This window comes from Cydia fagiglandana, chromosome 7, assembly GCF_963556715.1.
Source record: "Cydia fagiglandana chromosome 7, ilCydFagi1.1, whole genome shotgun sequence".
NCBI lineage: Eukaryota > Metazoa > Arthropoda > Insecta > Lepidoptera > Tortricidae > Cydia > Cydia fagiglandana.
The window spans coordinates 4,588,240-4,613,276 of NC_085938.1; the positions used below are offsets into that span (position 1 = coordinate 4,588,240).

Sequence of the window (25,037 nt, forward strand, 5' to 3'; positions counted from 1 at the left end):
TTAATTTAAATATAAAAACTGTATTAACATATACCTACATTGCTAGCCTTTATGCCTCTACTTATGTTTTTATACCTAACTCGTAAGGTAACCTATATATGCAGTTGAAGTATTTCAAAGTTAAAACTAATAAGTAATTGTTTAAACAATATAGGTACTAGATCTAATGCAATTACATTAATACTCATTTTTCTTATCACTAACAGAACACCCTCTATTCCTGATAAACAGTATTACTCTGTTAAGTAGAATAAGACGCTCTAGAATGATAGGACAGTTACAAAGAGTTATAACTTATCATACAACGCGTACCAATATTTGATCGCGTTGCACGTGTCTTGAAAATTTCCACTAGTTGTAGAACAAAATAGCTTATTCTTAAACCCACAGTTACTATGGATTCACCCGAAGAAGCACCTTTGAAAGCAAACTACAATGCAAACCAGAAGGAAAGGAAAACTTTGAAAGAGAAAATAAAATATGTGAAAGATAATATTACTGTGGAACCTGTAGTAGCTTGTTTTGTAGTTCCCGGAGTTTTAGCCCGACTGGCAACGCAAAATCTCAATTTAGATAAAGCATGTCGGGTTAACTTGGGGTACGGGGATGCTGTGTGTGACTCCTTGCTGGCTAGAGAAAGCAACAAGTATCTAAAAGAAGAGTTGGCCGTACAGGAACTAGTGGCGTCAATGGAAGTTTGGAAGAACTTGATCGTGACAGCTATACCAAGCTTTTTAATATTATTCTTAGGCGCATGGAGTGACAGGACTAGAAAAAGAAAAATATGCATCCTATTGCCAGTAATTGGAGATCTTCTCATGTGCCTAAGTAATATTTTGAGTGTGTATTTCTTTTATGAAATACCAGTACAGTTAACAATGTTTCTAGAGGTAATTTTTCCAGCGATAACTGGAGGATGGATCACATCTTACATGGGTATATTTAGCTACATAAGTGATATATCAAGTGTTGAGACGAGGACTTTTAGGATTGGGGTGACAAATCTGTGTACAACCGCGGGAGGACCAATAGCCTCCGCTTTAAGTGGTATTCTGCTGCATAATATAGGTTATTACGGTGTTTTTACAGTAAGCGGTTTACTGTTTTTATTCAGCATTTGCTACGGCTTCATCTTTATCCAAGACCCTGAACGACCGGTCTCTGAAAAGGAAATTGAGGTAAATAAATTTTATGATAATCCAAATCGGTTTAACGTTTAAAGTAATAAACAATTCGAAGACGTATTTTTTTCTAAACGGTTTAACAAGGTTATGGTTTTATACGATTTTCGGTATATATTTTTAAAAAGACTTTATTACGAGTACACTTTTTCAAGTAAGTCTATAGATTTGGCTGACAGTAGACAGTAGACACAATACCCGTAAAAGCCAGGCAAAACTTGACCAAAATAATACTAGTTGAAAAGGCCTTCTTATTTACTCAGCTGTCAATAATAATTGTACTTACCTAAATCTAGTATTCGCTTTTTCAAGGAAAACAATTTCCACCTACATTCTCATAAAACCCATTTTCCTTAAAGGATTTTTACGTGGCCTCCCTTTAGCACAACCACAATTAATCTGAGATACAATTACAGGATAAGTCAGCCAACGTATGGGGCTCCCTCAAATCCTTTTTCGACACGAAACACGTGAAAGATACGTTGGCTGTGGCATTCAAAAAGGGACCTAATCACAGGCAGACTAAGTCCATTTTAATACTGACTTGCATCGTTCTTATACACGGACCGTGGTATGGTATGATACTTTATTATTATTTTGTTGCTTAATATGGGGTTGTTGCAAAATTCATTACGTACATGTTTCATTGTGAAATGCATGCGTATTTATAAATAGGTTTAGTCAAAATATACATTTAAACTCAAGCTTAGAGTAATTGTATTGCATGGGCTGATTTCTGGACAGAAAACATTGACATTTCGGCGATTCCGTGTTATATCTGCTGCATTAGATGATTCAATAGAAAACTGTTGTGACGCCAAAATGATTTTAAGTTTTTAAGATTTATTATATGTACTTATATGTTAGTTTTTAAGATATCTAAATGCCACTATTCTCTAAAAAAATAATTTTGTGTATTTTCAGGGGAATACTCAGTACGTTATCTGTTCACAAGATATCGGTTTAATTGGGACGCGCTTAAGTACAGTTTTTATAACACTTTCTACATCGTGGTGCATGCTTTAGGTATGTTTCTGATAAATTTACTATCTTGTCTGAAGTGGAGATTTCTTCCATATTTCATCATCATCATCATCTCAGCCATAAGACGTCCACTGCTGAACATAGGTCTCCCCCATATGGGGGGTGAATGCCATAATCGCCACGCTTGGCAGGCGAGTTGGCGATCGCAGTCGAGTACACCGAATTTGAGGGACGCTGCTGCCCGTCCACCGGTGGCCTTGGACGTAGTTTAAGGACATACCCGGGTCCATATTTACTAACTACTTCAATTAATAAAGTAGGTATAATTTGTTAAGGTTTTCTATTACCCGTGGGTCGCTAGTTTTTATGATATTTATTTGTACTATTTTTAACCAACTTAAAAAAAAGGAGGAGGTTATCAATTCGACCGTATTTTTTTGTATGTATGTTACTTCATAACTCTGTCATTGATGAACCGATTTGGAAAATATTTTTTTTGTTTGAAAGTATATAGTTGCAAGTTATTAGGGGCCCGATTCGGATTTTGAAATAGACATCTATTAGATATCTTCTAGACATCCCCAAGATACGATAACGATATGTTTAAGAGCCCTTCAACGTGCACACTAGCGCCACAGCTAAATAATCGTAATTATTTAAATTTAACGAAAGATATTGAAAAAAGGGGGCCGCTACATACTGTATTGTGTATTTAAGTACCTTTTGAATTCATCAAACTAGTTTTTATGTTGCTAGATTCGTCAATCTATGCGTCTAAAATTAAAACGGCCGTTTTTGTTTTGAGTTCCTAGATCGACGAAACCAGCAACATAAAAACTGGTTTGATGAATTCAAAAGGTACTCAAATACACAATACAGTACGTAGCGGCCCCCTTTTTTCAATATCTTTCGTTAAATTTAAATAATTACGATTATTTAGCTGTGGCGCTAGTGTGCACGTTGAAGGGCTCTTAAGATCTAACCTGTCAAATTTGACATTTGCGCGATTCAGGAGATACTCTTGAACGATTTCCACAGGATATGACTTAGAGATCCAATTCACATCTAATAGATATCTTGCTCTATCTAACGTAAAAGTGACATCGGTTACCCGAATTGCGCTGCAAAAGAGAACTAGTTGATATCTAAACTAGAATGGATCTAGTACTTGTCGTCTCTTGTGAATATCTTGAAGTTCGAATACGGCAGTATTACTATGTTGCAGGTGCGTTGGTCTCAATAAGCCTGTTCAGTCGCTACCTAAAGTGGCACGATTCAGTTCTGGGCATCATCTCGACTTGCAGCAAGTTTGTGGGCGGAATAGCCGTGGCCCGGGCCACGACCTCATTAGATATGTATATTGGTACGTATACTATGTTGCATATGTAGGTAAGTACTGCCATAGACAAAACTTACATTATTTTTGGTACTGCTAATAAAGTAAAAATATGTAAATAAGTTTTTGGAAAAAAAATATTTTTGGTACAAGCTTTTATCGTTGACTGTACTTTTCTTACGACAGACAACCAATACTCGTCGAGACAATTCTAAAAACCCCTAACATAATTAGGTTGCGTTGTTTCATCACAGTGTTCCTATGGCCACCTCCTGTCTCCATCATCAGATCAGCTCGATGGTACCATAATATTGCAATGTCATCCGATTTATACATGCATGCAAAATTTCAGCTCAATCGGAAACCGGGAAGTGGATCAAATTTAACTTGCAAGGTTTGATTACAGACAGACAGACAGACAACGGTCAGGTGAAAGTAAATAAAAGCTTGTAAATAACTAAACAAAACTAAACTGGAACTACCTAAAAAGTAGTTAAAATTAAAAAAATTGGCTACAAATAAAAAAATTGGCCCGGGATCTGTGCCGTCCGGTAACCGGTACCCAGAACGCTGGCATTGCGCTGGCGCTGGACTAGTATGATTATTTATAAAAATCTAAGCAAATGTTTCGAAACTAATCTATTTAAGTACGGTTTTTTTCCCGACTATGACTATTGGTGAATTAAGTATGTATGTACAGTACCTGCAATAATAAATATGTTACTTTTCGTAAAAATATATGACACGCTCTTATGGCTCTACAAAAAAGATCATGTCAAATATTTTAGCGGCCTTCGTTGTGTAATATATTATTGCAAGTGACTGTACCGACACGTTCTTAGTCACAGACAAAACAACCTCCAGACTTAGCATAGTGGCGCTACCTCCTCTGCCACGCATACGGTAATTTTACTCCATGTTCGAGTCGAAAGTGTCTTTGTGTGACGTCCGTGTCTTTGAACGGACCAATCACGGCACGGGACTTCGCTCACCTCGTCCCGCGCACCCCCGCATTTTTTGGCATCATCGTGCATCGGTTGCATGAAATAATTGCTCTAAACTCGGTCTAGAGGATTCCTAGTCTATGTTCTTACAATTAGTATTTTTGAGTAGGTACCCAATAATTTATCTTTATTTACAGCGGTGCTCCTGGAGACATTCAACGCAACATCCTTCACAGCAATGAGATCCATCTCGTCTAAACTAGTCGCTAGTGATGAATTAGGTAACTCGTAATTTTTTTGATCTTCAAAAATACACATAAATACATTTAGTGCCAACGTAAAACAAGTTAAAAATAAAAATATTTGTATAAAATATATTCTCACATAAACTTTTAAAATTAATTTTTGCCTAAAGGTTGACTAAGGTTGAAACCTGTAACTTTATGTATTATTTTATATAAACATTGTATCATTTGATCCAATATTATACATATATTATGAAAATGAATTGGTTTCAGAAGTTCGAATCTAAGAAAATATTGCTATAGTATGCTAATCAAACGTACCTAAGTTAGCAAAAAAAAACCAAAATTTTGCCATTTTCTTAATTGGACAGAAAGTTCAAATTTTACTTAGGTACAGACCTTTTGTATGTTGGATCGTTTTCCCTAAATTTCATCCTATTTTGATTTTTTTTTCTGCGGGCTATATAATTAGCAGATATCGTAAATTTTATAGCATTTTCGATGCAGTGGAGTGGTGTTAACGGAATTGATATAAACAATTTCAACCCATTAGGATAATTAATCATTAGATGAATTCACGTTAATTACGTTAATATTAGCCTTAATTTATTTCAGTTGGAATTATCTACACCAATTCCGTTAACACCACTCCACTGCACCAAAAATGCTATAAAATTTTCGATGTCTGATAATTATTTGTAAAATTACAGGTAAAATGACATCAGTATTCAACTTAACCGAGATACTAGCCAACATGTTGTTTGGACCAGTATACTCCTGGCTCTATCGGGAGACCCTGTCGGTGGACCCTGGGATCATATACTACCTCAGTGCTGGTTTCACTGTACCTCCAATTATCATTTTTCTGTAAGTATCAAAGAGCTATAGCTAAATTTATATCATAATTTTAAACGAAATACGGGACTTAATCATGTAAACTTACGTACGTCTTTTTTATGGTTTCGTAGCCATAAAAAAAAGTCGTCACCTAGAAACCCTTATAGTTTCGCCAGGTCTGTCTGTCTGTCTGTCTGTCCGAGGCTTTGCTCCGTGATCGTTAGTGCTAGAAAGCTGCAATTTGGCATGGATACATAAATCATGCATTGCGACTGAACGGTAAAATAAAAAGGACAAGAAAATATTTTTAGAGTATTTATATTTGGCCTGACGTTTCGAACGTGGCGTCTTAAATCGATAAAGTTAATATTTCTTGTGAACATTCCGACTATATATATTATATAAGTACGTAACATTTTATACATATTTTCTCGTCTGTCTTTGTTTGTGTCAAAACACAATCTAATTATCAAGGTTTACACATTGGATGCGATGCAGATTCGCACATTGGTTGGGTGTGCGAACGGGATATCGCTGTATTATGTACATAGCGCTGTTACGCTCATGCACCGGGGCGACGTGCGAATTCGCATCAATGTGATACTCGTGATAATCTGATGATTTTTGAATACGATGTTTTCGTATAATTATATCCGAATTGAACTACACGTAGGTCGATTTATGTAATAGTGTTTTAAGAGTTTTATTTTATTTATTTAACTACCGACTTTTGATACATCTACGATGTTTATTTTTTCCAGGTGGGTTTTCATTCAGCACAAAAAGGATATCCGTAAAGAAATAAAAAAGAAAAATGCAACTACAAATGTAGATCCCGGCTTAGAAATACAAAACTAGAAAATAAAATTTAAATAAAATTTGTTTGTTTTATTTTATACATATTTTACTTAATTCATTTTTAAACGTATTTTTTTTAATAAACTGTAATACCTACACATTTGTGAATTCAGAAAATATATATTATTAATAAAATACGTGCATGTTAACCGAAGACTATTTATTGTGTGACAGAACGACATGACAGCGATTCATATCAAAAACATATTTGGAACACCACAGTTCCATATTTAAATCAACACTGTAGACGGCGCTGCTGGATATCATAAAACTACACCCCCACTATATCTAAGCATAGCCATCAGCATCATCAGCATTAAAAAAACAGCTTTAAAAAAAACTACACATCCTACTACTTAGGCACAAGTCCTAACTTCTCAAGAAATCTAAAGTGCTTGACAAACCCTAGACTCTTCGTTAATAAGTCAGCTGGCATCTCAGCTGTTGCTAAGTATTTTGCTTCTACCACACCTTTAGCAATTATATCCCTACTAAAGTGGTAACGAATGTCAACGTGCTTCGACCTATTGTGAAACACAGGGTTGGCCAATAACTTCAGGACACTTTGGTTGTCATTATAAATTGTAATTAATGACATCTTATTTGTAATTTCATGGTACAATGACCTTAAGTACATAGCTTCTTTAATACATTCAGAAATGCAATATACATCTATAAAATAATAACATATCTACCTAACTAATACTTCTCGTAATAAAATTATGGAAAAATAAAATCGATATTAATATAATCTAAACATCGGTTTTATTTGAAATGATTTTATTTATATAATATTTAATAAAACATTTCTTTTTATAGGAAATAAACATATGTAGGTACAGTCAGCAGCAAAATATGCTAAGCGGGCGAGGTCTCCAAAATTACCTTGACACGCTCTTATTCTCTTAACAGTAAAGTCGCGTCAAGATCATTTTGAACACCCGGCCCGCTTAGCAACTTCTGCTGCTGACTGTACATAATTCCCTATCGCGGAACCATGGAGTTACGAACATCTGAAGTTATGATAATTAACCAATGTTTCTGCCTGCCTGTTTACTTGGGGTCGGCCTCTCTAGTCATGCGGCGCCAGCCCGGTCAAACCTGATTTTAAAGCCACATCTAATTAGTCTGCACATAAAAGACAATGAGTACTAATACTAAGGTCACAGAAAAAGTAATACGGTACGGTACGGTAGTACCCGTACAGAAAAGACACTTCCTACAAAACCGAAGTTTGACAGAGATTCAGGGTCGAATCATGATATCCATTTCTAACTTATGGCACAATCCCGTTCGACTATTTAAATTTAATTTAAAGGGTTGTCGAAATTCGAGTAATTATCTTATATGTGGTCGTGCACGCAAAGGGACGTCAAGTTGTACCAACCCTAATAATTGCTCGGAGCAATGCTGAGCCAAACGGAGCCGAGTTTGCACGAAGTCAGGAGTGTCTGCTAAGATTCACAACTTATTAATTTCACTAGACGATCACATGGCCAAATTTATCTTTTTTCCTTATTTATAAACAATACCGGTCAAGTTTTATCAAAGTAGTTTAGTTAGTAGGAGGTTAAGGTACAAACGGTAGTGGACGTGTATTGATTATGGAGTGTTTACCGCCGGACACTTTTACATTTGTGAGCGAAGTGCACGGTTGCCGCCGGTGGCTAGATCACTGTATACTAACAAAAGCGGCAAAATTAACGGTTTCAAGTGTATATGTGTTACATCACTGGTGTTACACGACACTTATTGGTCTGATCACTACCCTGCCATATTGTGAGAGTGTGACGTAGATTTAGGGCTCATTTAGACTATGCTAGAACTCGCATGCGAGTTTCATTACATTGCAGTTTTTGATCGGTCGATTGAATTGAACGTAACCGACGGTCCGCAATTTAACTAAAATCGCATGCGAGTTTGCGCGCCGTCTTAATCAGCCCTTAGTATAGTTCGTTTTTTTTAGCATTAGAAATAAAGTAAACAATCTTGATGTGTCTTTTAATTGAAAAACACATTTTAAAAATAAGTTACGGCAAATCTATTACGATCATTTATATTCTTCCGCTTTCATAAGTAATAGTTTGCGCGGGTTCGTACCTGGTGCAAAGGCTGGCCATCGCTATCCAACGTGGTAACGCGGCAAGTATCATGGGCACCTTTGCACCCGGTACAGCCCGCGGAGGTCTTTTAGATTAAAATATTTCGATATTTAGATATATTTAAGTTACTTTTGTATGTTTATTTATGTACCATTAACCTTTTGTATAAGTAATAATTTTTGATTTTTAATTTAAAAAGCGTTCTTGCAAGTTCTTTCTAATGCTATAAAAACGAACTATAACACCAAAAATCGTACCGAGGGACACCTTGCGGCAAAATACAGTAAAATAGGGTGAACTCGACCAAACTCAGATTGATAGGTATCATGACTATTGTAACGATAAGTTAAGAGCGCTCGATTTTAACCAAATTTTTGCGACTGCGCAGATAAATTGTGTATAGATATGAGTCATTGTTTACTAGAGTCAGACCAAGAAAAGTCTGCAGCGGATTTGATAGCCCACGCAGTGCAAGTATTATTTTTTACGTCAAACTTCTATGAAATTATGATGTATAAATAACACTGGCACTGCGAGGGCTATCAAAATCGCTGCAGACTTTTCGTGGCTTAACTCTACAGGATGGCTTGTACAAGGAAATTATCGCTACGCTCTCAATGGGCGCTGTGCTAAGGTGTGTCAATAAGGGTGATTCTTAAAATGTGTCCAAAAAGTTTCTTTTCATAATAGTTTTTATTTTTCACATAATTTTGATTACTTAATTGTTACATATATCAAAAGTTTATTCAAAAAGCATGTTTTGATGCATATGGTCAAGCTTAGTACCCTAAATAAAATGAGTACATAAACACGGTTGTGGCAAAGTGCCCCTCAGTCGTAACATTTCGGCATTTTGGCGACCAGCTCCACTATTTTGAATAACTGGGTCTAAAATTTTGAATTTTTTTTCAAACACAATAAAAAAAATATAAAAAAACATATAGCCGAATTGATAACCTCCTTCTTTGAGATTTGGAAGTCGGTTAAAAATACTACTTTACCTATAGATGACTGGAAAACCTATTAGAAATGTGCAGTCAGGCGTGAGTCGGACTAATGTACGGAACCCTTGGAACGCGAGCCCGACTCGCACTTGACCGGTTTTTTCCATGTAATTACGACTTCAACGTGATCTACATCAATTACTGAGTTAGAAAAAAATGTTCCTTATCACCGATTAAAAATCATCGTGTATAGCTTGTCTTTATTGGTCATATATGCCAATTTGCCCACCCTCCTTTAACCAATCAAACATCAAACATCAACATTTATTCAGCAAATAGGCCACAAGGGCACTTTTACACGTCAACATTGAATTTACATAAAAGCAAAAATAATAACATCAACAATTTTATAAAATAAAACTAACAATTCAATCTAACGTATTACAATTACTAAGAGATGTATATGGTCTCTTAATGTCGAATTACATACAAAATACAGATAAAAAAAAACACAAAAAAATCTATAATATTTAGAGGTGTAAATGTCTCTAGGTGTCAGAACTATAAGATTATATAGTTTCTCAAGTTATCCTTAGAGATGTATAGGGTCTCCAAGAGTCCGTATAATTAATACATTCATTAAGAGAAAAGAAACAATAGTAGCCAAGATACTGTATTCTTATATGCAGATTCAAACACATATTATATAACTGCTTCATTATCAAAATTTCAACGTTTAAGTAAAACTGGCAGTCTAGCATGACTTGCGTTCTGGAGCGTGAGGCCATACTTGAAGTCGCGCTAGATGTATGAAGTCAGCGAGAACACAACTCATGCTAGACCGGCTGGTACGATATAACCGATTGTCCTCTAAAAATAAATACAAGTAGCAAATCCCGCATAATATACGATGTTTGAATAATCTGGTTCCATATTGAGTGTATTAACTTCTACGACAAGGTGCCGTACAAACACTTCTAGTAAACATCATTATTTAACTATCATATAAATTGATAACGCCTCACTTACAGTGTGCATCAATTATGTGACGAGCATAATGAATAACTGTGTATGAACGATAGAGACATATAAATAAGAAAGACTGAGTCTTCGTTACTTCGACTCTGCTGGCTTGGCTTCCCAGCCAAGATGACAATCGTACAATGCAAAGAGAATTTAGACTACAGGAATATTGTTAAAGTTATATAGTCAGTACATTTACTGCCATCTTTCGGCACAAATGATTACAACTTTTAGAACACCATTTGACTTTGATCCTTATTCTTTCACTGATATGTGTTAAATTTGTTACATGTCAAAAAGTATCGCCATCTACTCGAGAGTAGGGCAAAGGTATGGCGCTATCACTTGAAAAGATGGCGACATACTTTTGGCCTATCTGGCCTATCCTAATTAGTACATCTTTTACTACTTTTAAAGAAGCTTTTCGATTAACTCTGAACTCTTTTTTAAATACATTTGTGGCAAAGGGAAATCACAACAAAAAAAAACGTATAAAAAAATAAATCTAAAAAGAGCTGCTTTATGATTGACAGCCTATTCTGTACTTGTTAGTAATGGACACTAATAACACACATTGGGTCTGTTTGTAAACGTCTGTATTCAACGACAGAGTCATGTGGCATTAACAAAGCCATAGTCTGTGACATTCAAGTTGTGAATAGCAACGCACATTCGTTACTAAAACGAATAATCTCGAAATAAACATGAAAACTCCACCCAACCATTTTCGAAGAATATTTTGCACTGATTACTTTAAGGTTGCTCAGTAAAATATATAATGGAACACGCTATATACTAAAACAAATTAGGAGTTATCTATGTACAAATAAACTTTTAAAACGTCAGTTAAGCGAAAGTGTTACATCAACAGACAGCATCGACAGTAATATGAGTGATCAGAAAACAGATGTGGAAGAAAAACCTTTAAAAGATAATAAAAATGAATTCAAAACCAAAACGCTGTATGAGAAAATATGTTATATCAAATGTAACGTGACGGTTGAACCAATATTTGCTGGACTAGTTATAGGATCTATGCTTTCTAGAATAGCAATACAAAATCTTAATTTGGACAAAACGTGCAGAGTGAAAAAAGATTATGGGGATGTTATTTGCGATGCGCTTATTGAAAGAAAAGGTAATCATACTGAAGAAGAAGGAGAAATACAGAAGATTATATCCCAAATTGAAACGTGGAGGAGCATAATACAGACTGCAGTGCCTACCTTGCTTGTGATTTTCATGGGTGCTTGGAGTGATAGAACAGGAAATAGGAAGATTTGCATTCTCTTACCAGTGATAGGAGAGATCTTGGTTTGCGCAAGCAATATTCTGAGCACTTATTTTTTCGATGAGATTCCTGTAGAAGTGACGATGTTCCTAGAATCTATATTCCCTGCTATTACTGGTGGATGGGTCATGATGTATCTTGGAGTCTTCAGCTACATAAGTGACATTACGACGGCAGAATGCAGGACTTTCAGGGTTGGCTTAGTTAATCTTTGCATGACGTGCGGTATTCTCGTTGGCACCTCCTTAAGTGGATTCCTCTTAAGGTTTGGAGGATATTATGGAGTATTTTTCACGACAGGAATCATACAATTAGCTATTGCTGCATATGGATGCATATATTTGAAGAAAAATACTAAACCTGATCAAGATTCAAATGAGAAGGTATATTTTTTTAAATTGTCTATATTTTATTTATTTAAATCCCTGAAAGGGATAAGTTCGCCTTTGTAGAAATGATGTGTGTTATTTTCCTGTTTGATGTTTCTTTTTTTGTACATTAACGTGTTTTACTACTACTACATACTACTAATATTATGCAGTTCTGCAGAAAGATATTTTTTTCGTCCAACTGTTAGATCCTTTGTTTTTATTTGCAGAAGGACCCTATAACAGCCAAATACCTTATAACGGTGCAGAAAGAGACAGCTTCAGTTGTAACCAGAAAACGAGAGGGCAATATCAGAATGAAGATCATATTAACACTCATAGTTGTAGCGATGGCTTATGGCCCAAACCATGGTAAGATTAACCCTTTACGTACGGGTGTCAACCAGAGTTGCCAGTAAGGCAACACCGCTGCAGTACGGGTGTCAACTATAGTTGATCGAAGTAATGGTAGTGTTCAACATTTTTTTTAAACAAAACGAGACCTTGTGGCTTAGTAATAGCGGTCACATTATGCACTGTGATTAGTATAGATACAAAGAAAAAAATATCATAATATTTCGGTAGATGGCTCTGACATAAACATAATTTTAAAATTACCGCTTTTTTGCTGGCAACTGGAGTTGACACCCGTACTGCAGAGATGCTAATAATTGAATTTAATATGGCGGACAATAGTGTTGTTTTCACATTTCATCGACTTTTTGTCGATTTGAGAGTACGGCGTGGGATTGTTTGGAGTGTTATTTTTAGTGTTTTTTACCGTTTTTGGTTTAAATATTGTAATTTAGGTAGTATTGTACCTAATAATAATTTCACCACAATCATAACTTGTTAAATTTCAGTTTTACATTTACTAGGTTATCGATATATCGACAAATGTATCGATAGATGCACATCACTATTTTCCATAAGTGGCAAATTATTTTAGTGCAACGTTTTTGGTGATTGATATTTATGCATTATTTTCATAATTATCGTTATTTAAGTGTTTATTCGTGTTAAATAAATTATAAAATAATGTTTTTAAACGTAAACTTGTGAAATCCGCGAGTAGTAACTTAAAAATCTTCAATTTCTTATTGACTGGTATATTGCTTGATAGCAGAAAAAATAGTGAATATTATCACTCTAAGTAATTATTTATTGATTAAACACATTATACTTATTGTGTGTGTGAAGTTTCAAGTATGTAGCTGTAATACTTCAAAAGTTACAAGTAAGTGAAATAATGCCTAACCGCTGACTCTCGCCAAAACATGCCCATATTGGGCGGTGACGGAGCGATTCAATAGCCCGTAGGTAAAGGGTTAAGGTTACTTTAATATTACAGCGTTAACTAACAACTGATTATAGATACATCCATAACGATTTTGATCATATCAATCAATTAGTCTTTGACCTAATACTCTTAAAATACTATTTAGAATACCTAGTATCAGACTATACTTTCAGTCTATTCTATAAGTAGATCGCAGCCTAATCTTTTGCTTTAACTACTTACAGGAGAATCTAAGGTGTTATATTTGTTTCTGCGCTACCGTCTCAATTGGGATGCCGTAAAGTACAGCATTTATTCTACGTGCAACATCATCACGCATTCCATAGGTAAGCAGGATTCATTTACAACTTAAGTAGATCACATCAAACTCAGAGCTCTATAAATTGCACACCTTCAATTGATTTTACAACCCTTTGTTACCCATCCACTCCCGCACCCACCGCTGAACAGCTGCCAGGCGCCCGGATTAATTAATATTGATAGTATGGCACACTAACAAGAGCATAAATTGCATACTACCTATTGCCGTGGCTAGCTCTCCGGCTATGAGTTTAACCTACATTATTTGATCATGTAATGTTTTCATCTACCCTCAACTGGCTTAAGGAGGCATTTGAGGGCAGATTTTGTTGGGCAGAGGGCAGGATCTTTTATTTAAATACCTAAAGATACAGAGTATAGTGACAACCGACCATATACATAACATACAAATACAATAAACGCTAGTATTATGATATAACAAAAAAGAGCATAGCCGAAAGACGATGTAAAGTCAATTGGTTCTTCAAATAATGCTATTGACATAAATTCTTTTTTCCAGGAGCTCTGTTCTCCATCAGCGTGTTCAGCAAGCGGTGGGGCTGGGACGACTCCGTGCTCTGCCTCATATCCATCGTCAGCAAGATGGTCGGCTCCGTCTTCATTGCATTTGTCGCCACTGATTTCCAAATGTTTATGGGTAAGTTTGTTATCACTTCATAATGAAAATTATTTACTTTTGTTGTTTGAAATAGACTTTTATTTTTGGGGTAGGTCATAACATAAGGCAATCGCTGGATTAAGAAACCAGCATTTGCTTAAACAGTCGAGTCAATTATAACTTATTATTCAAAACGGCACAATGGTGTTTTATGTATAATCCACTTATTTTTATGATTAGAGGGTGTATTCTGATTGTAATAACACGTTATAAATTTGATCTGGATTAGACAATTTCTTCAACCAACGTTACTTCTGACACTGACAGCTCACGTCCATAAAAAAACCCAGATCAGACTGACAACCTATTATTACAATTAGAATACGCCTCTAATTCGATTGTTAAATAAGTATTGTTGTACCTACTTTTATTTGTTTGTACATGATGATGATGATGATGAAGTATCCATTCCCTATTTTTAAAAATGAAATGTACCATGCTATATACTTTATAATATAAAGAATTGTATTGAATTTAGAAAACTATATTTCTTAGTTCTTACTCTTGTGTTACAGTTCCTCTGGTTGAAATACTAAACGCCACTACGTTTACATCATTAAGATCAATGGCTTCAAAATTAGTACCCAGTCAAGAAATGGGTAAGGTTTTTTGAAAATAATAATAGGATTTAAGTAAATATCTAAAGTCTTAAATCGTTAGTATCTTTGTAGACAAAAATGCTCCGTTCAAACTTTCTTCACCATACATATTCATGTAACGTATATAAGGAAATAATGTATAACAGAATATTGAATTATCTCACAAAGGATACATTTTACAAAATGTACAAAACTTATGAAACTAAAACCCGTTATGAGAACATTTTATATAAATATAAAAATGTTATATTAATGCAAGGAAAAAATACTTCATAATCTAGACGGGGTCATACACGGTCCGAAAAACAAATGTATGTTTTCCTGCTAAGGGGCTATTCATAAATTACGTCACTTCAAATTAAGGGGGGGGGGGTCTGGACATCGGATGATGGTAGCATGACGTAGGAGGAAACACGTAGGAGCAGGGTGTCGAAAAACTCATTTATTGTAAAATAAGTGTTATAAAATAAGGAGGAAACGATTTTGGATTTTTGGATGATTTTAGGGGAGGGGTGTCGAAAATCGTCAAAAATCGATGACGTAATTTATGGACAGCCCCTAATTTACAAATCGTGCTTTATTTTCGCCATAACAGTTTTGAATAATTCACGGTAAGTTTCACTAGACATATCGAACGGGATATGGACCGTGAAATTACCTTTTGTATTGTTTTCGAGCTCCCGATACTTCAACGGATTATATCTAGGAGCACTACCTGGAACTGGAATACCTTACTAATAATGTCACTGGCCATTTCCAGGAAAAATGAATTCTCTCTTCAGTCTTGTGGAAACGCTGGCGGCGCTAGCGTTCGACCCCACCTACACGACGTTGTACGGGGCTACCATGAAGACATTCACAGGCGCCGTGTTCCTTTACAGCGCGTGCAACACCTTACCGGCTATATCAATATTAATGTGAGTTTAAAAAGGCTTGAGGCTAATGGTAACATTTCATTTCTAACTGCAGCTGCACTACCGGTACTGAACGCGTCGCTGTCATTATCAATTTCCATAGTAAAATGAACAGTAGTGCAGCTGTCGTTGGAAATGGACTGTCACCTTAATTCAAACTAAAAAAAAACAGATTCACATTGTCTCATCAAAATTATCTATTTAAAGGATGTCAGTAGCTCGTGCATATCGCTCGTACTTGTCCGTACATGTATTGGTAAGAGCGACTGAATGACACATGGCTGACTGATATCATTTAGATATAATATTGATGTCACAATGTGAGTTTGAATGGTCCTCCTTGTAAGTTCCTCATAATAAGACTCCATGATTATTGGCTGCAGTTTTATTTGGATTGGATTCAATTGATTTTATACTCGTAAATAAGTATTAGGTACTCAGTAGCTTTAGATGGACGGTCACTGTTAAGGATAGGAATACATTTTAATGTTTGAAATTCAGGAGCCAGGGAATTGTGGTTTATTAACACTCGTTACTTACCTATACATACCGGTTATCAGCTAATAATTATTGTATCTAATTAAATGATTTGCAGAGAAAACTGCACCCTGAGGCATTAAAAACCAAAACTAGGCTTTCCGAGAAAATCCTGTACATAGGTAGCCTGTCAATGAGACTGGTGTGGCAAACCCGATCAAAGGCCTTTCAAAGGTCATCTCAAAAGCATAACAGGTGTTATGTATGAGTAGGTAAAACTAATTTTAAATTAAAATAAGATTTAGTTCTAATGTTATTTAAGGTATATTTTTTTTAATTATTTACAGATGGTTCTTCAGGCAACATCGCCAAAAAGTAAAGGAGAAAAAATCTGAAATAATAAGCCAGAAACTTGACGTCATTTGTGCTCCTGTTCCCGAGAAATCAGTCTAAAATAAGTAGTTATTCTAGAGTTAGACCCAGAAAAGACTGCAACGATTTTGATAGCCCACGCAGTGCAAGTGTTATTTTAAACGTCAAATTTCTATGAAATTATGACGTAGGTATAAATAATACTTGTTCTGCGTGTGCTATCAAAATCGCTGCAGAGTTTTCTTGGACTAACTCTATTAGTGAGGCGAAGCCATACCATCGATAACGAATGAACATTTTTCGTCAATATCATGAAACTTCTCGCTCCACATCACAATGATTAAAGCATTAGTTCTGGGATGTGTTGTATTTTATTAATCCAGGGAATTACTTAATTTTCTTTCGACTGTAAGCTCACTTCGACTCATGTAATCAAATATCTTTTTAGGTCCTTCATATCCCTCACAGATTTGCTTGTGGTCCTGTTAAAGCAAGATTCAGCTTTCTGCTAGAGTGAGACAGTAACATAATAAGGTTTTACTATATCATTCTAGCAGACAGCTCTGCTGCTTTTCACTCAGACTACATAGGTACTAGCCCCAAGGATTCTCAATGAAAGCCGTGCGGCCTAACGCGCCTATGTTACGCATCTCGATGACACATTTTAGACTGGTTCTGTAGCGTTCGACTCGCCGGCACTCAGTAACCGAAGTACGTATTTTTTATGTAGGTGGTTGTGGCACGTAGCAAGAGCAGTTTTACTCAACAATAGACAATAGAATTAGCCGTCGGGCTCTATTAGAAACCTACAAACTATACCTCTGGGGTGCCTGAGAACAACAACAACCTTGTCATACATGACCATACCAAGGGTTGGAAGTTGATGTTATTGAAACACTTCATTGTCGGCTATAGTTTGTAAGAGTGATAATAATGTGCACTTTAGTATGATAATAACATTACCAAAGCCTATAAAGTAATTTTAAAGAATTTGGTAAAACAATCACGATTAAAAAATTTAATTGTACCTAATAGTAAATAGTCATAGAATTTCAAACCCATTGCGTATAATACTTAAGTGGCATACAGGGCAAAAAACCGAATCTCCGAGGCAAATTGCCCGGACTACAAAACAATACAACAATACTCGTAAGTCGCAAACAAATGAAATGCACAGTGTGAAAGAAATATTTTTAAAGATATAAATATAAAATATAAAAAAATACCACAATGCAAAAAAAAAGAAAAAAGAAAAAAAACGGTCACCCATCCAAGTAACCACTCCCGACGTTGCTTAACTTTGGTCAAAAATCACGTTTGTTGTATGGGAGCCCCATTTAAATCTTTATTTTATTCTGTTTTTAGTATTTGTTGTTATAGCGGCAACAGAAATACATCATCTGTGAAAATTTCAACTGTCTAGCTATCACGGTTCGTGAGATACAGCCTGGTGACAGACGGACGGACGGACGGACGGACAGCAAAGTCTTAGTAACAGGGTCCCGTTTTACCCTTTGGGTACGGAACCCTAAAAATTAACGTCCTGTGCCTCCTGCCTTAGTGTAAAGGATGACCCACGTTATAACGGGCCGTATCTGGGCCGGAGCTTCGGCGCATCGTTTTCTGTGGAAAGCATCACGTGATCGCCTGTCATGTCGTAGAAAAGCTCCGGAAACTCCGGCCCGGACACAGCCCGGTCTAACGTGAGTCATCCTTAAGTTTACAGTGGAAATGCTGTGCAAATTGTAAACGATCATATTATTTCAAAAACATCCATTCATGTCGTTTCAAATCATAATGACTGCAATTTCAAACAGTTATACACAGGACGTTTAGTTTGCCGGCAATTTCTAAAAACGACTCGCATTTCCCTGCTATGATGTACGAATAAAAAACACGCATGAATTTATAAGCTTTGTGCTAAAAACCCGAATTTGCATCTAAAAGCCATCAACGAATTATTTTCGAATAACGAATTCTAACAAAATTGGACGGGCAGTGCATGCCATCTCTGGGGATATAACGAATATACGTTTTAATAAACATTATGTGCTTTCGTAATAATGTCAAAAGATTACGGAAAAATAGATAAAAATCTAAATTAATATACTAACTACAACTACAGAACAAATCAAATTATTTTGAATTAATATTTTGATTCGTGTTAAATTATAAACTAAATTAGATGCCATATACTAAAGAAAAAACCTACCCTTTTAAAGGCTGCATTTTTTAATGCTGGGCCTTGCTACCCGCCGGGCATTATAGTATGCCTCACCTACCTTACTCGAAAATTTGGACTTGGTGGCCTAGGGGTCAGGGCGTTACCGCGTGATCTGAAGATTCCGGTTCGATTCCGGCCTCGGCCAATTAGTCACTTTGTCTGTAGTATTTCAATTAATAGTAAAATTAGTGTTTGATTTCAAAATCAGTACAGTCGCGATCAGATATAACGGACCAGCCGAGGTGCTCAAAAATATCAAGCACTCTAATGTGAATCACATGTAAACCTAAGAATTAAATCGGCAGAGCTCGGAACCGGTATTGAAATACCTGTTAATATCGTTCCAGAACCGTTGTATTATTTCGTTAATTAAATAATTTGGCCAAGCCCGAGATAGCTCGAGGCATTTAGTGTTCCGTACGGCTACCATCAGTTTGGCAGTGACATAAACGTGACGTGAAACGTGGTGTTGACAGCTAATGCGAAAGCCGAAGCTCGATCTCCACGTAGGGCCGGAGGCCCGAAGCGTCCAGGATGTCTGTGCTTAAACACAGAACAATAGTACAAGTGTCTAAGTGCGAAGGCCGAAGGCCGAGCTTTAGCATAATGTCAGTGCTTTAGCACACAGCAATAGTACGTGTCTAAATATGAAGGCCAAAGTCCGAGCTCCGCGTAGCCCGAAGGCCCGAAGCGTCCAGGATGTTAGTACTTAAACACAGAACAATAGTATGTGTCTAAATGCGAAGGCCGATGGCCGAGCTCCGCGGCGTCCAGGCTGTCAGTTCGGTGTTTAATCACTGATATCTTGCAGGCTTCGGGCCTTCGGCCCTACGCGGAGCTCGGCCTTCGGCCTTCGCATTTAGACACTTGTATTAATAACCTGTGTTTAGAACTGACCTCCTGGATGCTTCGGGCTTTCGGCCCAATGCGACTTCAGCCTTTGGATCTTGCGATTTAGACACTTGTACTGTAAAATACTTGGAAAAGTTACGGGAGGCGCGCGTCTGTCGGACGCTTCGGATCTTCGAATCGGTCCTACGCAGAGCTCAGCCTTCGGCCTTCGCATTTACTATTACTATTGCTTTGTGTTTGAATACCGAAGTCGAGCATCTCGCGAATGCTTGATGTATTATAATAATTTAGAGTAAGGCCAAGCGCGCACCACGATTTTTTGTCGTGCGATAATTTTGTCGCAGAAATGCAACGTATGTGTTTATATGTCAGTGCGCGCATAAGCGACAAAAAAATCGCAGCGATTTTAAAATTGTGATTTGTCACATTTTTCCGCGATTGCTCGCGACGCGATTATCGCAAAGTGAATTGCTAGCTTGCGGAGTTGTATGGCCCGCGCGCACTGCGGTAATAAAATCGCACCCCGGCCGGACCTCAGTCGGCATTTCGCACTCCAAGCCTCAACATCTCGGCACCTGCATCTCCAATGGAGTCTCAAAATGAGACGCTAGATGTTGACCATTTAATTGACCACCTTTGTGTTATAAATGCTCAAAGTCAAAGCAATCGCATATTAAAGACAGGTTTCATGACAAGCGACTGGTACGAAATCCATGTTGACAATGAACAAACCGTCGACTTTTTCATCGGAGTGCGCGCAGTAAATTTTCTGCGATATATTACAGCGCGATTCTAAAATCGTGGTGCGCGCTTGGCCTATAATATCTTAAATGTATACTTCTTCAATTTGAATTTAGAACTCAATTTTTTTTTATTTGATTTTGTTTCTAGTTCCATGCCATTTATATAGACTTTAATATTATTTAGAACTGCTAAAAAATGTAGAGTAGAGGAGAGTGTAAGACTGAGATAAACGTCATATTTTCATAGAAAATTGACATTAATCATGACACAGTTACACTTTGTCAATGCAAATTCCATACAGAGTTAGCTTGGTCCGATTCTATCAATAATTGGACTTAGTTTAGGGAAAAGGGTACCTATACCTAATCCACGATAATCTGGTAATAAAATTCAAAAACAAAAGCCATTAATTTAAATGACGTAGTTTATGGATGAATTATTTTCGCTTAACTACGTTCAATCATACTTCTACGAAATGATGACGTATAAATAACACTTGCACTGCGTGGGCTACCAAAATCGAATCGCTGCAGACTTTTCTTGGTCTAACTTAAAGTTTTTATAATGTAAGTACTTCTAATGCAATATAAACCGCATTAATAGGTTATTTAGTGTTATTACTCTACTTAAGCTGACAAAAAATTTATATGAATATGAGTCAGTTATTAATATTTTCTGCACGTCTTGAATTTTGGCCGAGGAAATATGTTTTTCAAAGAATTTAAAAAAGAAAATCTTTGCGATTACAGTATTTAAAAGAAAAAATATTTTAGTAGAACTGGGATTCATGAGTACCAAATCTTAACTGACATTTTGGCTCTGCGCTGGCTGTAAGGTTGACGGAAATATCTCTCAAACAAGTTTGAACAAAATCGGCTTACTTTAAATATTTCGTAAATTTTACCTTTCTTTCCAAAAACTGTGATATTTAACTGTCATATATAGCTGGTCAAGCAAATCTTGTCAGTAAAAAAAGGCGCGAAATTCAAATTTTCTATGGGAGGATATCCCTTCGCGCCTACATTTTTCAAATTTGCCGCCTTTTTCTACTGACAAGATCTGCTTGACCAGCTATACTATTAATTTCTTCCAAAATTATTTTCTCGTAACAGGACTGAGGGGCTACCGCGAAAACCGAAATTCGCAATTTTTACTCCAATGAAGGCATAATTAGAGTGATAGAGAAAAATGCCCGCAATTTGCGAACTTCTATTTTCGCGGTTATAGTCCTGGATCTTGTTGCTCACCGATCCGTTCAAAAATATACATAAGTACTGAATATAATTAATATAGTTGCACCAAACAAAGTCTGCAGCACCACTGCGTGGGCTATCAAAATCGCTGCAGACCTTTTACGGTCTGACTATATACATATATATTATATACAATTAATACATAAATGTAATGGTACTTAATGAAAAGGAATATTGTGTATATTGTTTCGACGAATCAGATACTCTCAATAAAATCTGTAGATGAGGCCATAGCTGTTAATAAATATAAAATAACTTTATTATCTCTATACGCCTTACTAACTCTCTGTGTCCTATTGTGAAATAAAAAAAACACAACGACAGTGAAGAACGGAATTCTTAATTTGAATTTTTCAGATTTTTGAGATACCTAGTCCATTGGTTGGAAAGCCCGTTCGAAATTTAAACTTATTTACAATATAATAAGGTTGTATTTTGTAGATCTCTCTCATACTTATAGTAGGCTATTCAGATAAAATTAAATATCCCACAAAAATAAGCAAGCAGAATTAAACTTTGTGTCAAAGTCATAAGTCATAAATTTAAATGCCAAAATTTTAACTAAGGATGTTTTTCTAAGGAACTACTGCGTAATATGAAATGACCAGTGTAAGCATCAGTTAGCTAGCCCTAAGCAACCAAAGACCAGGCTGCAGTTGAAAAACTAATAAAGATAGAGTTAAGCTGATAATTTTCCCGCCGTCTCCATGCTTCTTTAAGTTGGGTATTGACTGGTCAGCTGCCTGTTAGCTATAGTTTTCGCGAAAATCGCCAGGACAGAGGTGAAAATTTTTGTATGAAAACTTGCAACTTTAAATGCATTTTTTGACGAAACTATTGCAGTCTAAAATGAAGTCAAAATCAGTCCATCGACTAAATTTTTTGCAAGCTTTCTAATGATACCCCACACGATTCTTACAAATGAAAAAAATTTCAGCCTACCCCTCTCAACCCCCTAAATTTCCCCCTTAAATAAGAAATAAGCAGTTTTGACTTATTTACAATATGAGTGGTGGTAATTGCTATAACTGTTCCAAATTTTAGGTATCTACGTCAAACGGTTTCTGAGAAAAACGCATTTAACTGATTTGCAAGACCGAAGTGATCCCATAAGTGTTCCGTAAACAAAGTTTTGTACGGAACACTAAAAATCGGTCAATTGATGGAACGCGAACTAAAAAATTCTCGTTCTTTCTTGCTTCGATATTTTCAATTTATCCGGTTAAATTCCTTCCACAAAAAAGGAAGGTGAAATGGGCATAAATCCGTATACAGAACAGTTCTTTAACGGGTGACCGCAAACGGAAACGAAATCCTTTTCGTACCCGGGTGAATGAACGAAACCGGTTTGAAAAATAAAACGCATACATGTGATAATACTGCTGATACATGATGAGAAGAATGCTACAATGACATCATTGACATCCATTCCAGTACCGTTTTAGGACAAGTAAGTAAACTATTATAGGTAAGTATATATATCGGGTGTGACCTGTAATATAAGCAAAAAATTAAACTGTAGGCTGTACTCCTCATACTGACCAACGTTTGTCCAGCGACTTTTAAAAATAACTTGTGGTTTGATTTTAAATACACTTTAAAGTTTATTCTAAGACGCAATGTATTGCGAATTTTGTTATATTTAAGGCGTGACAAGCAACGTCAATCACAATTATATGGCGTGGCGATGGCGTCCATTGAAGAGAATATTTATTTTGTATGAAATTAGGGAGTCTAAATACTTCATAATTTTTAAAAGTTGTAGAACAAAAGTGTCACCGTTTGAGGAGTACAATCGATGTTTTAATTATTTGCTCGTGTTGCAGGCCACACCTGGTATTATGTATATCAATCAGGACAAGGTTGTGGTAGGACAAGGAAAACCGGAATACGTGAAGATCCGATGGAGAGTCCTTTATCTAATAATGGCAGAGAAAAACCGGCCAAGTGCGAGTTGGACTGGCGTTGCAAGGGTTCCCTACATTACCCAATTTTCAACAATGTATTTTTTATATGTGAAACGCGAGTGAATTGATTTTAACAAACCCATAGGGGTCGGATCAAAAACTAAGTAAATAGTCCGACTCACGCTTGACTGCATATTTCTAATAGGTTTTCCTGTCAGTTATAGGTACAGAACTATTATGTATATTTTTTTCAAAATTTTAGACCCAGTAGTTTCGGAGATAAAGGGAGGGGATGGTCATTATTTGGCAATTTTCTTAATTAACTTCTAAACTATTTATTTTAAAATAACAAATAAAACATATTTGAGATCCTCAAAATGAGCTCTTTCATTTGATATGTAACATGATAAAGTTTAAAAAACATTATTTTTTAATTTTCTCATTTACCCCCGAAAAGTGGCCTCCATGTTTAAAATAACGTACCAAATTTCAACTTAATTGGTCCAGTACTTTTGGAGAAAATGGGCTGTGACAGACGGACAGACAGACGCACGAGTGAACATCTGATCATATAAGGGTTCCGTTTTATCCTTTTGAGGTACGGAACCCTAAAAAAGGAAAAACACAAAACTACTTACCTGGTTACTATATAATTAAGTTCCCCACTGAGGGTCATTTTCAATTAATTCATATGCAGTGAGAAAACGAATGTCTTTATTTCATTCAATATCCCGCCACTAGCTATCTAGACACGCGGCAGCGTGTCAAGCCAAGTTCAAGCAAAGGAACTGGCTAGCCAGCGCCGAGTGTAATATTACACGAACCACTTGGTGCCACTTTTGACCCTTCTATAACTCAAAACATCTTTGACGTAAACACATAAAACTACGTGTGTTTAATTATATCCATAAGGGTATCTAAAAGCCCAAATTTTATGAAGCTAGCTCAAACGGTTATAAAGGTATGAAGGTCAAAAAGTCGTAAATTTTAAGACTGACTTATGACTTATAGTACCTAAACCTAACCTACTTCCAGATGACCTAGAAGGATGAAATTTGGAATCCAGCTTGGTTATTGTGTGTAACCGTAGGAAAAAATCTAAAAATAAAATAAAGTTAAAAAATAGGGGGGGTACCCATACAAAAAAACCACTTTTTATTGGGACTGACATATAAGTACCTAAACCTAACCTACTTCCAGATGACCTAGAAGGATGAAATTTGGAATCCAGCTTGGTTATTGTGTGTAACCGTAGGAAAAAATCTAAAAATAAAATAAAGTTTAAAAATAGGGGGGGTCCCCA

At 36.1% G+C, this 25,037-nt stretch overlaps 2 protein-coding genes across 3 annotated transcripts; both read left to right on the forward strand.

The window, feature by feature from the left end:
- Window positions 1-302: 302 nt before the first annotated feature.
- On the forward strand, window positions 303-6,405 carry LOC134665712 (proton-coupled folate transporter-like). Its single transcript, XM_063522676.1, has 7 exons — window positions 303-1,178; window positions 1,598-1,757; window positions 2,106-2,207; window positions 3,391-3,528; window positions 4,643-4,726; window positions 5,401-5,557; window positions 6,289-6,405. The coding sequence occupies exons 1-7, from the start codon at window positions 396-398 to the stop codon at window positions 6,383-6,385; spliced, it is 1,521 nt and encodes a 506-aa protein (XP_063378746.1). The 5' UTR covers window positions 303-395; the 3' UTR covers window positions 6,386-6,405.
- A 4,661-nt stretch (window positions 6,406-11,066) lies between these two features.
- On the forward strand, window positions 11,067-17,114 carry LOC134665698 (probable peptidoglycan muropeptide transporter SLC46). Of its 2 annotated transcripts, none has more exons than XM_063522655.1 (7): window positions 11,067-12,128; window positions 12,347-12,485; window positions 13,638-13,739; window positions 14,234-14,371; window positions 14,908-14,991; window positions 15,752-15,908; window positions 16,730-17,114. In XM_063522655.1, exons 1-7 carry the CDS (start codon window positions 11,343-11,345, stop codon window positions 16,833-16,835), a joined length of 1,512 nt encoding a protein of 503 aa, XP_063378725.1. In that variant the 5' UTR covers window positions 11,067-11,342; the 3' UTR covers window positions 16,836-17,114. The 2 variants fall into 2 exon arrangements, with proteins under 2 accessions (XP_063378725.1, XP_063378724.1); XM_063522654.1 differs by having other exon boundaries at window positions 11,070-12,128; window positions 12,344-12,485.
- Window positions 17,115-25,037: the final 7,923 nt, after the last annotated feature.